At 39.6% G+C, this 13,620-nt stretch overlaps 1 protein-coding gene across 1 annotated transcript in view; it reads right to left on the reverse strand.

Moving 5' to 3' along the window:
- Positions 1–13,620, reverse strand: part of tiam1a (TIAM Rac1 associated GEF 1a) — a 77,116-nt gene that overhangs the window by 43,533 nt on the left and 19,963 nt on the right. Inside the window, exons 2-4 of the mRNA XM_052116159.1 lie at positions 5,941–6,036; positions 3,039–3,948; positions 1,210–1,684 (exon numbers count right to left, since the gene is read on the reverse strand). Coding sequence (XP_051972119.1) covers positions 1,210–1,684; positions 3,039–3,938 — 1,375 coding nt within the window. The 5' untranslated portion in view covers positions 3,939–3,948; positions 5,941–6,036. The remainder of the gene's footprint in view (positions 1–1,209; positions 1,685–3,038; positions 3,949–5,940; positions 6,037–13,620) is intronic.

The following is a 13,620-nucleotide window of genomic DNA, read 5'->3' on the forward strand; positions in this document are numbered from 1 at the left end:
CATGAGAAGATGAGCTTCTGCGCTAGAATGTTATAAATTGCATTAATAATTTGATTTGAAGCAGATGAGTCGAGCTTAGTTTTAATAAATGGCACAAGGTTTGGAGAAGACTGTTCGCATAACTTGATTATATTTCTACCACAAAGGATGACCTGTAATATCTCTGATGCTATTTTGTTTGTACTTTTTAAAAAGCAATAGCAAAAATGCAATTAAAATGGCAATGTGTATGAAATTAGATTTTGATTGAATAGTCATGTGAAGGGTACAAAACATCAAACACCCACACCAAAGGCTCGGAGTTAGAAAATAAATGTACTAGTGTTGATGCGATTAGCTTGATGTGGAATAGTAGGTGCATATGCTTTTTTAAAACTGAAGCAGAGACAAAAAGGTTTTGTATGATCCCATTGTTTTTATATTTGTTTAATTTTGCCATGAGTACATACATTTTGAAGCTCAGAATCAAACATTTGCTTTACTGTTGCAACCATGAAAGCAACCTTGATCACTTAACCAAAACTGTTTTTGAAGGTTTAGAAAGTAATAATTTTTACTACAAAAAAGTAGTACCTTTTTTGACAAGTATTTCAGTGTTGTGTTTTAGGACAACAGATAAAAGAGCAGATATGGATGTTTTAGTTCAGCACGTCAAGCTAATAGTTACATTTCAGGAATATTTTTTGTTTTGCCATGCTATTCTATGCAATGTTTTGTTTTGTTTTGTTTTGCAATGCTCTGTTTTGTTTTGTTTTGTTTTGTTTTGCTTTGCAATGCTCTGTTTTGTTTTGTTTTGCTCTGTTTTGTTTTGCAATGCTCTGTTTTGTTTTGCTTTGTTTTGCTCTGTTTTGTTTTGCAATGCTCTGTTTTGCTTTGCAATGCTCTGTTTTGTTTTGCAATGCTCTGTTTTGTTTTGTTTGCATTTTAATCTAAGTTTTTGTACAAAAACAAACAAACTTTGTAGTCATATCAAAAAGGAAAGGCAAGTAATGGACATTTAAAAAAAAATCACAGTTGATATTGAGTTAATTTAACACACTATAAAGGAATGCCTTTGTATTGCAATGCGCTCTGTTGCAAAGTACACATTTTAGCAAAAGTAGTAGTATTCCATGCATACAGAAAATCTTAATACTATGCACAGTGCACATACTATATACTGCAGAAATAGTAATATCGAAGTATGCTTTTCCAAAGCCTGCATCTCACCTTTGAGTGACACCCAGTACTGTTTCCACTTCCTTTTTGCAGCTGGCTCCACCTTCTTATTCTTCTTGTGCATCAGGAAGTTCTTCACAGCCAGGGTGCCGGCCTTCCGTACTGTACTCTGCACCGTGCTAAGCAGAATGTCCGATGGATAAATGGAGCTGAGCGTACCACTACTCCTCTCATCGCTAGCAGCCGACCCGGCCTCTTCCCGGGTCTGCCATGAGTTCAAGTCCAGTTCCTGCCGGAAGTTCTCATAAACACCCTGATCTCCACCTGGCTGGTGCTCACGATCACCTCCACCTCCGCTACTACTGCCGCTGTCACTTCCCGCGAAGATGCTCCCGCTAGCAGTGGAGTAGACAGAAAAGGATGCGGACATGGCCTTACAACGGCACGATGAATGCTCGACTTCAGCAGCGCCACCGTCAATACCGCTGTCTCCATACTCACTGCCCTCATCTGCCGCCGTGATATCCTACACACATATACAGACACATTAACACAGCAAACATACAGGGTAAGATAAAAGGTGACAGCTTTTTTTTTTCCGACCTTTGATTAATACAAAAACGAGACTAATCTCTACTTTTTCTGAATTTGTTTACTTGTGCATGACAGAGAAAGAGGAACCCTGCATGAAACATGCTACAGAGAGGCTTCCCTTTGCTAGCACTGATATACTGCCTATGTTTCTAATAGAGATTCTAACATCATTCTGGATTTTGTGTTTGAAAAGTCTACAGAGACCTCTCAAAATTGAAAGCTCTTTGACAAGCAAAGACTGTTCAAATCGCATAACATCACATCAAATATGCACAAAAAGTTGTGTCTTTTACCTTTCAAATTGTAATAATTACCTAAAAGTAGATGAATAATTTGAACTTAAAGGCATAGTTCACAAGAATATTAACATTCTCTCATTTACTCATCCTCAAGTTGTCCCAAACTCTTATGACTTTCTTCTGAAACACATAAGGAGATTTTAGGCAAAAACTTAGCCTTAGTCTCCATTCAATTTTATTGCATATTCTTCTATACAATGCAAGTTAATAGACTGACTGACTGACATTCTGCATAATCTCCTTTTGTGTTCCACGGAAGAAAGAAAGTCATATAGGTTTGGAACAAAAGTATTTGATCAGGGAAAAACACCTGTTTTATAACAAAGAGTCAAGACAAATGACAGGTGAATCCAGTGTGGTATCAAAGAATCACGTTATATACCTATAGTACAATTTTACAAATTATTTTTACAAGGCTGGTTGTATGTGAATTTAACATAAGAGACACATCAACAACAATGACTTATTCACTTTCACACAAATCACGAGTAAAATGGTACATTAGAAGTTCATAGAAGTTTTTTGCCATTTTTCTCAAGCAATGCTATCTTATGACCTCTAAACATTTTTAGAATAGCGCATGACTTACGATACAATTTAACATTTGCATTATATAATGAACTACATTTGCAAGCCTGTTTTAAACATTAACCTTTAAATCTGTTTTTTGTTATCTCATATAATTTTTTCTGATACTATCGGTTAGGTTAAGGCATAGGATAGGGAGGTAGGTAGGTTGATTTAAAACTCAATACAGCATTAACCCTAAAAACCACATTTGTTTTGGAGAACATTTAGCTCGCATTTAGCATCACACAGTGGACAGTTCACCTCCGAGCTGCCACGAAGCATTTTATAAACCACATAATATAATTCTGAAAAAAATGTCACCACAGTCAAATCATATTCATGAGATCAGGCTGGATGAATCATGAGCTGTTTATGTTGAGATGATATGAGAAATCATGTGTCAGAGGCATAACTCACATGTGTTGTTTTCACACGCCGCCCTTGCATACGGGAGCAGATGGGAGCCTGGTGATTGGACGGTCCTTCCGACAGGCAGTGAGAGCGACGACAGGGAAGCGTGTAAGCTCCATATCCGTTCCCGTCCTCCTCCGCAGGAGACAAGACCTCACTGTTCATTACACCTCCTTCTATCACCTCAAGATTATGACTGTTATAGAGATGGTGGGAGCCACGAAGTGGGGGTAGCCTTTCTGTGCAAAGTTCATCCAAAGAGTTCGCCCTCTCTCCGGAGTGAGATTCGAGCGTCCGTGGGCTGGAGGTTCGATGTCGACTTCCACAGTGATCCTCGTTTGTCCCAATAATCTCCTCAGTGCTGGTTAGGTGCTCTTGGCTTAGATCTGACAGAGAGAATTCCATGGAATCCTCTCTCCACATGTCTGCAGATTTGGAACGTTTCTTCTTGAAGCTGCCACCCTCCCGAGGACCATCTCTGGTTCTCTGAAGGTGTGTGTCCTCACTTGTGAATAGTCCCTTATCATCACAACTGTCTGGGACCACTGTGTCCATCTCCACTCCATCTTCAGAACCTGGCGTGGTGGTGGGGTCATGAAAAGACACTGGCCGCAAGTTCATTGCTACCTGCTCCACCCAAATGGTTCCTCCAAAGCCCTCTAGAGCATCGGTCTCGTTGAAGGGTTCCAGGCCATTTTCGGTTAGGGATTGGGGAATGGAAGGGGTGCTGCTGGATCTCGTGCTGGTCTCAGAGTTGCGGTGCTCAGACTTGCTGGACGAGGTGTGACGCGATCGCCTAGACTGCTTGTTGATGCGAAGGGATCTGGTCATGTGCTTTCGTGAGAGGTGGCCCTGCCCCTCACAGTAGTAGGTGTGGTCTCCATTTTGGCTCTCCACGTTCCCCATGGTTTAACGTCTGTGAAAGACACAACAGTTTTTAAATGCACAACATACAGGTCCCATTGCTGAAGAGACTGTTTGACATTTCAGTGATATATTTGCAAGTCTTTAGGGCCTGATCGATCAACAAACACACCACACTCTTGCTATGCTATCTAGAGACAGCAGAAAAGAGCCACTGGAGCTCTGAGGTAGCATACCTGCTCAGTCCAGTGCTTACAGAATGTAAAGGGGGAAGTTTAGGGTTTGAGAATTATTAAAGTGCTGAAAGAGAAAGTAACGAAATGAAAAAGGATGTAAGTACCTAAAGCAAAGGAAATCAATCTCAACATCTCTAAAAGTGAGAGCTGAAGAGCATGTGATCAGAGCCTAACACTAGAAATATCTCTGATGCACACAAAGACAGAGCGAGTAAGAGAGGGATAGAGTGGGATGTGAAAAATATCAACCTGCTGTGCTGGGATCATCAGTGACCTCCATTAGAGAGTTCACCATACATATCTCTGTTAAAATCTGTTGAAATTGTTGGAACGACTCAATTAGAGTACAAATCAGTTAAATTTGTCACACTCCATAGAAAGAAAGAGGGATGTAATCATTTATATCCATTATTCAACATTCACCATGGTGAGAAATTAAAGGTCAAATGAAATTGCAAATAATTACTTTTTTCAAACAGGTATCCTGAACACTCCCCCATTTGCCATTGGTCGGAAAATACTGTTGATATACCAACCCATGCCACTGGTTGAACCATTGTTGCCATGTCAAGCCTGGTCATAATGCTCAAACAAAAAGAGCCACAGTGTTTACACTTTTTAGAGAGATCAACCTATAAAAGCTTACTTATGGTTGTCTATCCACATTAAGCAGGTATAAGAGAAAGTATTTTCTCAACAAATTGCACCAAAAACCTTAAAAACTTACCTTAAAGTAAAATATGAAGAGATATAGAGCACAACAGTCTGTTTCCAGAAGTAGAATTCCCATTCATTTCTTCCATGGACAAACTGATTTTCAGTCATTTATAAACCTTCAAAGACAGACCTAAAGTGAGCTCCGAGCAGGGGCGAAAATTTCATCAAAATGTTGGGGGGGGACAATAAACAACAATTCTCAAGAGCAATTTTTGAAGGGGACACCGAGGTTTTTTTTGTTGTTGACCCGTTTGCATTTGTATCATTTTATTTCTTAAACAATTATTTTAAGAATAAATTATTTTATTCATATTAAATAAATAAATATTATTTACAATACACATATTTTAATGATATTTTAGGGGGACACCCTTTAGGGGTCCTGACCCCCGACTCCCAGCGATTTCCGCCTATGGCTCTGAGGTTGTTTATCGATGGTATATGCTTCCGTTGAAGCCATCAGTCTGTGTTACTTCAACATTGTTGAAAATCATCTTTAATAGCGGAATTGCTGTTGAACAACTACATTACCCATTGTACAGCAGAGAAAGCTTCACCAGTCAGAGAAATGCAGCTAACAAAGCCAGCGAAACAAGACCGGAAGCAGCCGCCGACTCCCATGACACACTATAAATGATGCAAACTAAATGAGAGTCGATCTCCCAGACTCTCAAACTACTTATATATTTGTGTTTATCGGAATGTTTCACAATATACGTAAACTCTATCGTTTCTATTCTTCTAGTCAACAGCCTAAAATCAATAATTTTATATATTTCCATTGTTTTATATTTGATTACGTCATTTGCAATGCTTCATGGGATTGTAGTCCCTGCCCTCATGAAAGACCTTTGATTTTTTGTCAGATTTTCAAATACAATTTTGCCTTAAAACAAAGCCTGTAATGTTGCGATTAACCTCGGCACTGGTTGGTTTTGTTCATGATTTACAACTCTTTAATGGAGGATTTTTTGGAAAGTCTATGGAAGAAATGAATGGGAAAAATACACCCGGAACCCAGATGGCTGAAAAAGTTGTGTAAGTGCAATAGTTCTATTGTGTTAGAGCAAGATGTGAATTAGCAGCAGTACCTGAGGCAGAACCAACTGATCAGATTGATTTCCACAACTGGATTCTTCTATTTATAGACCTCATGGTCCTCATCGTCAGTCCTAATGCAGTTTTCCCTGAAAAACAAGCATAATAGAAATTTTTAAACAAATGGAACAAGAAAGGATTAAGTCAAGACGTAAGGATTGCTTGCAGATATGCAATACTGTACTGTTTGGAGGTCCTGGGTTTCTTAGGATGTGATGGGTGGATTACAAAATACATATGAGAAGATGAAAGCACACCTGGTTTAAGGTGCGGCCACACAAAAACACAACACTCATTCAACAACACTTCACACACCCTCACTGCTGCACAAGAGGGAGAATTTGCTCAGATTCATCTTCATTCCTTCCTTAAGAAGCCAAAAATAAGGTAATTATTACAGAAGATCAAGAAAGCCCAGCAATCTTAAATCTAAACCTCAGTTATATCATCATCAATGCCAATCTTGATCATTTTAAGAGGGAAAAGTAAATGATCGGACGCTATAGTGGAGCAATAAAGTTATTTTGACCAAAGTGGCCTTGTCTATCCTATGCATGTCTGTCTTTACAGATTATGGTTTTTCCAAAATCTCTAAACAAAGACAAAACTGATTAAATGTAACCCCAACCACAGCTTTTAAGCTCCATCCACCAAACTTGGTACAGACCTTTGGACTGTTCCGACTTATGGTTTTCCTGAAGCAGCTACCAAATAAAATCCCACAAATCACATAGACTAACATTTATGGAATTTTCCAACTGTGCAAGAAGACTATTCAAACCCCAATTCTTGCATCTGTCTGTCTGTCTGTCTATCTATCTATCTATCTATCTAGCTAGCTAGCTTTCTAACTAGCGGGCTGTGTCAAGAAGGTAACCGTCCAGATGCCAAAATCTTGCGAGAATCACATATGCTGTTACTAAGGTTAAGGTTAGGGTTAGGTTTCTGTGGGACTCCAAATAAACAACACAGTGTGTGAACATGACTATTGCTAGATTTTCATAATCTGTTATCATCTAGATAGGCTATAGTCCTGTTTTGTCTTACTATAAGGTCTTTTAAACCTCAAGCTTTTGAAACTTTTTAAAAGTATTGGGGAGTTTTACACGTGAACATCATATTTTGTTTTACCTCAAGTAAGAGACCTGATTATAGTTGTAAAGTGTGTGTGTGTGAGGCCATGTTTATGTGGTTTACGAGGAAACATTTTAGGTTACAAACTGGTAATTACAAGGGTATTATGCTATATATGTGCTTTATGAGGACATTTCTAGTGTCCCCATAATTTAAATAGCTTAAAAACGTGTGTGTGTGTGTGTGTGTGTGTGTGTGTGTAACAGTATCCAGCTGGTAGGTAGCTGTGCAGTAAACCTCACTCCCCTGACGCTGCAGCCTCTAGCCTCCTTGTTATAGTACCCACCTCTTATGCCAGAGACGCCGGTTCGATTCCCACTTGGACCAGTTACACATGCTTGTGTGTTTTGAGGCCAGTGTTTATTTCTCTAGATCATGTCCAGTTTCAGCAGTATGGGTCAACAAAGCACTAAGGCTAAGAGAAAGAGAGAGAGAGAAAAGCCCAGCTGATACTTTCAATTCTCAGGATGGCAGTCTGCAGTAAGTCTACTCAACCTTGCTGTAGAGTTACATAAACCAGAGCTGACCCCATTTTTCACTACTTTTCGCAGCTCCACCTCACTTTCTATACACCTTCCTCTCCATGTCCAGTTAGTAAGCTTCAGCAGTAAATGTATGCTGTTCATTGGTGTGGAATAGCGCATCCTCTCTGTTCTCTGGCAAAGTAAAGAGACTTGTCTTAAAGGGACTTTGGTAGTTTTCTTCCAAACTCGTCTCAGGATCGTGTTGGTATGCCTACATTTTTGCTAAATAATTCTTAAATGGACCACTGTATGTACAGCATCTCGGCAGTTTGGTGGTGAAATGAACTTTCATTCACACAAATCACGAGTAAAACGGCAATTAATTAACAAATACCTTTTGCCCTGTTAAGATGCAAAGGACCGGGTTACGTGTCCAAAAGAGCATGCAAGCCAACACATGAGCCAAATGTGTCACAGAAGCTCCACAAAATGAAGAGGTTGTTTAAGCAATTCCGTTTTTCATGTCACATTTGCTTTTTCTGACCTGTCAGGTTTAGGGATAGGGAGGTTGGTTTTGTTGATTTAAAACTCTGTTTTACCTGTTTGGGAGAAACTTGTACTTGCTTTTAGTGCCCCTCAGTGGACATTTCACCTCTGAACTGAAGTAACCACATAATATCCATTAGCAAAAATGTCACCACAGCCACATCATTTTCATGAGTTCATGCTGTCTTTTCCCACTCTAAGTGAATGTGAGCTCTGATGCTATATAAGCATATGTGTGCTAATCAAGCACAGATTTGATACCATCTGGTACGATTCCATTAAATATCAAACCTTCAACCACAAAAAAAAAACAGTCCAGATGGAATATCAAAGTGAGATCTACAGTTAAAATGTCATTGCAGTCATAACTGAAAGGTGAGAGAAACTGTGATCCCGATGAGTCGAGTGGAAAACGTGAGTCAGCGTATGAACCGTATGACCTGAAGCCCACTCTTTCTACTCTCTCCCTCTTCCTCACCAACATGATACTCTTTTACATCCCTGGTGAGATTCAGCAATAATAATGTGTGATAAACCTCAATGTGACGACAACGGGCCCCACTACCATAAACACATCTGTGATGATACGTAAACCCTGTATATCTGGGTTAAAGGGATAGTTCACCCAAACAAATTACATTTCTGTCATCATTTACTCACCCTCATGAGTTCAAAACATGTATGACTTTCCAGGAGAGTGGCCAGGATAGTCTTCAAAAATATTTATTTGTGATCCACAGAAGAAAGGAAGTTGGACAAGTTAGGAATGACATATAAAACACACACACACACAAACAAAACAAAAAATTGTTTTGTCATCTCTGAGCTGGATGTCACCTATGGGGTAGAGGCAGGTGGAGAGGATGGAGGAAGGGCGTGTGGCAGTGGGATTGCATGCTGAGCCTTGCACAGCCTCACTGTGAAACTTTAATCACAACCACTTAGGAGGACACCTCCTCCACTTCATTCTACTCACTGTGAAGGATGTGCTAGCCTGGGCTTCATTATTAAACACTTACACTTACACACACAATCTTTCACAGACACACTTATGGTCACATATTCACGTACTCGCTCACACTTGCACACAAGCACTCGCATACACTATGATCTTACCTCAACATTCATACAAATATCAATACTGCTTTAAAAGATTACACTAAAGCAAGAACTATAGCACAAGTATATGTTCTTTTGTACTTTATATAAGTACTAATGATCAGAACTTCTGATGCAATGTGAGCATGCTAATCACTGTTATTCTTATTTGTTTATACCAGAGGTCTTTAACCTTTCCAGGCCAAGCCCCCTTGGTGGATAGAGAGATAGAGAAGGGAGAGTTACATTATGTATAAAACTGAGTGTTGCATTTTAAACCTGGCCTATAATAATGTGTATATTTACTGATGTTCAGAGTCATTTAATTTTACATCAAATGTTATTTTTACTTATTACATTGGGAGGGACAATGTGGGAGTGACAATGGAAGTTAAAAGTTAGCTGAACTTTATTCTTTAGCTTTGGTTGAAGATGAGTTAATATTCTCTTTTAGCTACTGGGTGATTTTCATGAAACCTATTTTAGTCCTATTTTACTCTAAAATCAAAATAAACAAAAAAGTAGAATTGGCATATTTACGATTAAGGCTATTTTAATGGCCATTAAAGAGATGGTTTACCCAAAAATAATTATATCATCATTTACTCACTCTCATTGCGTCCCAGATGTGTATGACTTTCTTTCTGCTGCAGAACAAACAAAGATTTTTAGAAGAATATTTCCAATCTGTAGGGCCATACAATGCAAGTGAATGGGTGCCAAAATTTTTAAGATCCAAAATCCACATACAGGCAGCATAAAGTAATCTATATGACTCCAGTGGTTAAATCCATGTGTCCAGACATGTTATGACAGATGAAGGTGCGAAACAGATAAATTTTTAAGTCATTTTTGTCTCCCTGACTATATGCACAAAGAATGTGAGTCATCAAAAACACAAGAATGTGAAAGTGAAGGAAAAGGACTTAAATATTGATTTATTTCTCATCTTGTCTGCAGTACTTTTATGTTGACCTTATGTGGATTTTGGAGCTTAAAAATGTTGGCACCCATTCACTTGCATTTTATGGAACTACAGAGCTGAAACTACAACTACAGATGAGAAAAAGTCATACACAATACACATCTGGGATGGTATTAAGACAAGTAAATGATGAGAGATTTTTACATTTTTGGGTGAACTAACCCTTTAAATATAGATTTTATTCCACCCACACCTATCATATCACTTCTGAATATATGGAATTAACCACTTGAGTTTTGTGGACTACTTTTATGCTGCCTTTATTTCTTTTTCAGAGCTTCAAAGATCTGGCCACCATTCACTTCCATTGTATGGACCTACACAGCTGAGATAGTCATCTGAAAATGTAATTTGTGTTCTGAAGAAAGAAAGTCATACTCATCTGGGATGGCACGAGGGAATGTTGAGAGAATTGCGAAAGTCATGCACATTTTACCCCAATTCTCATTACAGAATTGTTTAAAAGAAATTGGTAATATGATGTTCTCATTACCACAATATGAACATCTCTATATATATTTTATTTAAGTTGTTAAGTATTGCTAACCTTGGTTTATAACATATACGACAAACAAGTTATTAAATATTGATCACATACTAATATTACATTTATTACATGATTATTACTTTTCTTTCTCTTTCTTTCTTTCTTTCTTTCTTTCTTTCTTTCTTTTCTTTCTTTCTTTCTTTCTTTCTTTCTTTCTCATAAAGCCTTTCTCCCCCCATTCTCTCTGCAGATGAGCATAAAGTGAATGTTTGGCTGTGAGCAGGGTGTACATTGTAATGGAATAATGAAATGGACTGACTCTAGTGAACGTCCGTCTCCCTCCCTCAGATACTCTTTTGTTTCAGGAGAAAGGGAGGCTACAGAATAGATCACCAACACATGCACGGCAGCGTGGGGCAAGTGTTAAAAAAGGAAGTCATCACAGCTTTGCTTCCTTCAGTTTCCAGGTCAAACAAAGGGCTATTTTTTACAACGTCCGTTATGAAGAATACGGTGACTTATGTTACTAATAAACTGTAACTATATAGATCACTAGCACACTAACTTTACCTCTCGTAGCTCTCTCAAAAGTGTAGAGCAAACAGATGGTAGCGAGGTAAGGTGGGTGTGAAAACAAATAAAGCTCTTCAACATTAAATTCAAAAGAGCTGCTATGAATCACAAAATCTATCATTACTGATGTGTAATAATCCCAAATGTCTCCTTATATCACATTATAGATGATTAAAGAACGAACAGCCCTGCTTGAAAATAACTAGAGCAAAATTTTAACCTCAAATAAAGTCTGATAACTCAATCACCAAACTTCATTCAGTCAGATATTATAATATCTAATATTTTCTGCAAGAAAATGAATAGAAAGTGCTGGGATGCTCAAACTGTATTAGTCATTCGTGATGGATATCAGGAAGAAAAAGCATACTCACCAGACAGACAAAGAAAAGCTATAAGCAATGGCTGCTTAGAGATACTATAAGTGGAGGGAAAAGCAACCAGAAAAGCATTATTCCTTTCCCTAAACCAGTTCCCATTAATCTAGTACTTTTGTTTCTGTTCCCTGTCTTTGAGGCCTGGGGCAAAGAGCAAGGTTTAAAACCTCCCCAAAGCCTAGCACTGGCGCACAGAGTTGCGGGAAGGCTTTGTGGGCTTTTACTGCACCACAGAGAAAGACATAGAAAGAATGAGTGCAGACTAGAGTGGATTAGAAATGCAATCTATTGTTCCCTCAGATGAAATCTGTAATTTTGAATGTGCTCAATCTGCTCTTGTCAGTAAGAGAGAGCACAGACAAAGACTCTTTCTCTGCTGATTTATCCCATAGATACTCACAACTATATCGTCATCATGTGTTCGACCAGGAAATAATGGCCACCAGTTTTAATTTTGTTCTTAATATTATATAAAATAATAATTTACAAATGAATAAATATTTTTTCCGTTTATTTAGTTTAGTATAATTATTCATTTAAAACGTTTTTTTTTTTTAGTTTATTATTATTGTTAAAATTTTATGCCCTTTTCTCCCCAATTTTTGGAATGCCAAATTCCCAATACTTACTAGGTCCTCGTGGTGGCGTGTTTACTCACATAAATCTGGGTGGTGGAGGACAAGTCTCTGAGACGCTTCTGAGACGGTCAATCCATGCATCTTATCGTGTGACTCGCTGTGCATGACACCATGGAGACTCAGAGCATGCTACTCTCCGTGACCCATGCACAACTTACCACGTGCCCCACTGAGAGCGAGAACCACTTAATCGTGACCACGAGGAGGTTACCCCATGTGACTCTACCCTCTCTAGCAACTGGGCCAATTTGGTTGCTTAGGAGACCTGGCTGGAGTCACTCAGCACACCCTGGATTCGAACTCATGACTCCAGGGGTGGTAGTCAGTGTCAATACTCGCTGAGCTACTTTCATCATTACAATAATTATTTCATTATTTTAAATCATATAATAAATGTTTTTAAATTAATAATAAAATGGCTATGTATAGGTAGAAGAAATTCTGCAGTGCATTTTGATTTAATAACAAGGTGCAATGAGGAGGAGGGTGGGGCCAGGCCATGAGTATACATGGCCATCCTTGAATCGGGCTAATCAGCCGGGAGGGGGTTAAAGATGATCCAGAGGCGCCAGTTCGAGAGAAAGTGAGAGATGCATGTGTCCATGTTTTGTGTGTCTGTATGTTTTAGGTTGTTTTAAGTTCATTTATATCATTAAACTTTACGTTGACTGTTCAACCAGTTCCTGCCTCCTCCTTGCCCATCCCTTACCCCGTTACATTGGTGCCGACACCTGGGAGGAAGGAGGGACGCATGTCACGGAGTCCTCGCCACTGTCGTCCACAGGCCACGGCTGTCTGCCTGGTGATGGATGGGTCGCTGCCATCCGCCAGGGGAGGAGCGAGCTGTTGTCCGCCCGGACGGTGGAGGAGCAGTTGAGCACCGGGCGACAGCATGTCCTCTCCCCTTTCCCACCCCTCATCTCTCTGAGGGCTCCAGAAAGATGGGGAGGACCTGCCGGCAGGCATGGCCTGAAGGGCAAAGCCCCCCCCCCTCCAGGAAGGGAGGGGAGTGTGTCATGCTGGGGGTTTCCCAGAACTGAGTCGGGCCATGGAGGAGTGTGATGAGGACATGAGGACATACAGCCAGCCCTGAATCGGACAAATCAGCCGAGAAGGGGATAAAGATGTGCCGGAGGCACCAGTGCGTCTCTCTCTCTCTCTCTCTCTCTCTCTCTCACGTGTGCGCGCAAACTGGCACCTCTAGTGGCACCAAATGTTTCTCAAACATTTTTCTTATCTGCCATTGGTTGGAAAACAGATAGTCCTGTTCCAAACTCATGCCTTTGGTTGAGCCAATGTTGCTGTGTTGAGCTGGTTTGGGGTGCTCAAACAAACAGAGCAATGTTTTGATACAGTGTAACACTTTTCGGA

This window comes from Xyrauchen texanus, chromosome 43 (assembly GCF_025860055.1).
Source record: "Xyrauchen texanus isolate HMW12.3.18 chromosome 43, RBS_HiC_50CHRs, whole genome shotgun sequence".
Lineage (NCBI taxonomy): Eukaryota > Metazoa > Chordata > Actinopteri > Cypriniformes > Catostomidae > Xyrauchen > Xyrauchen texanus.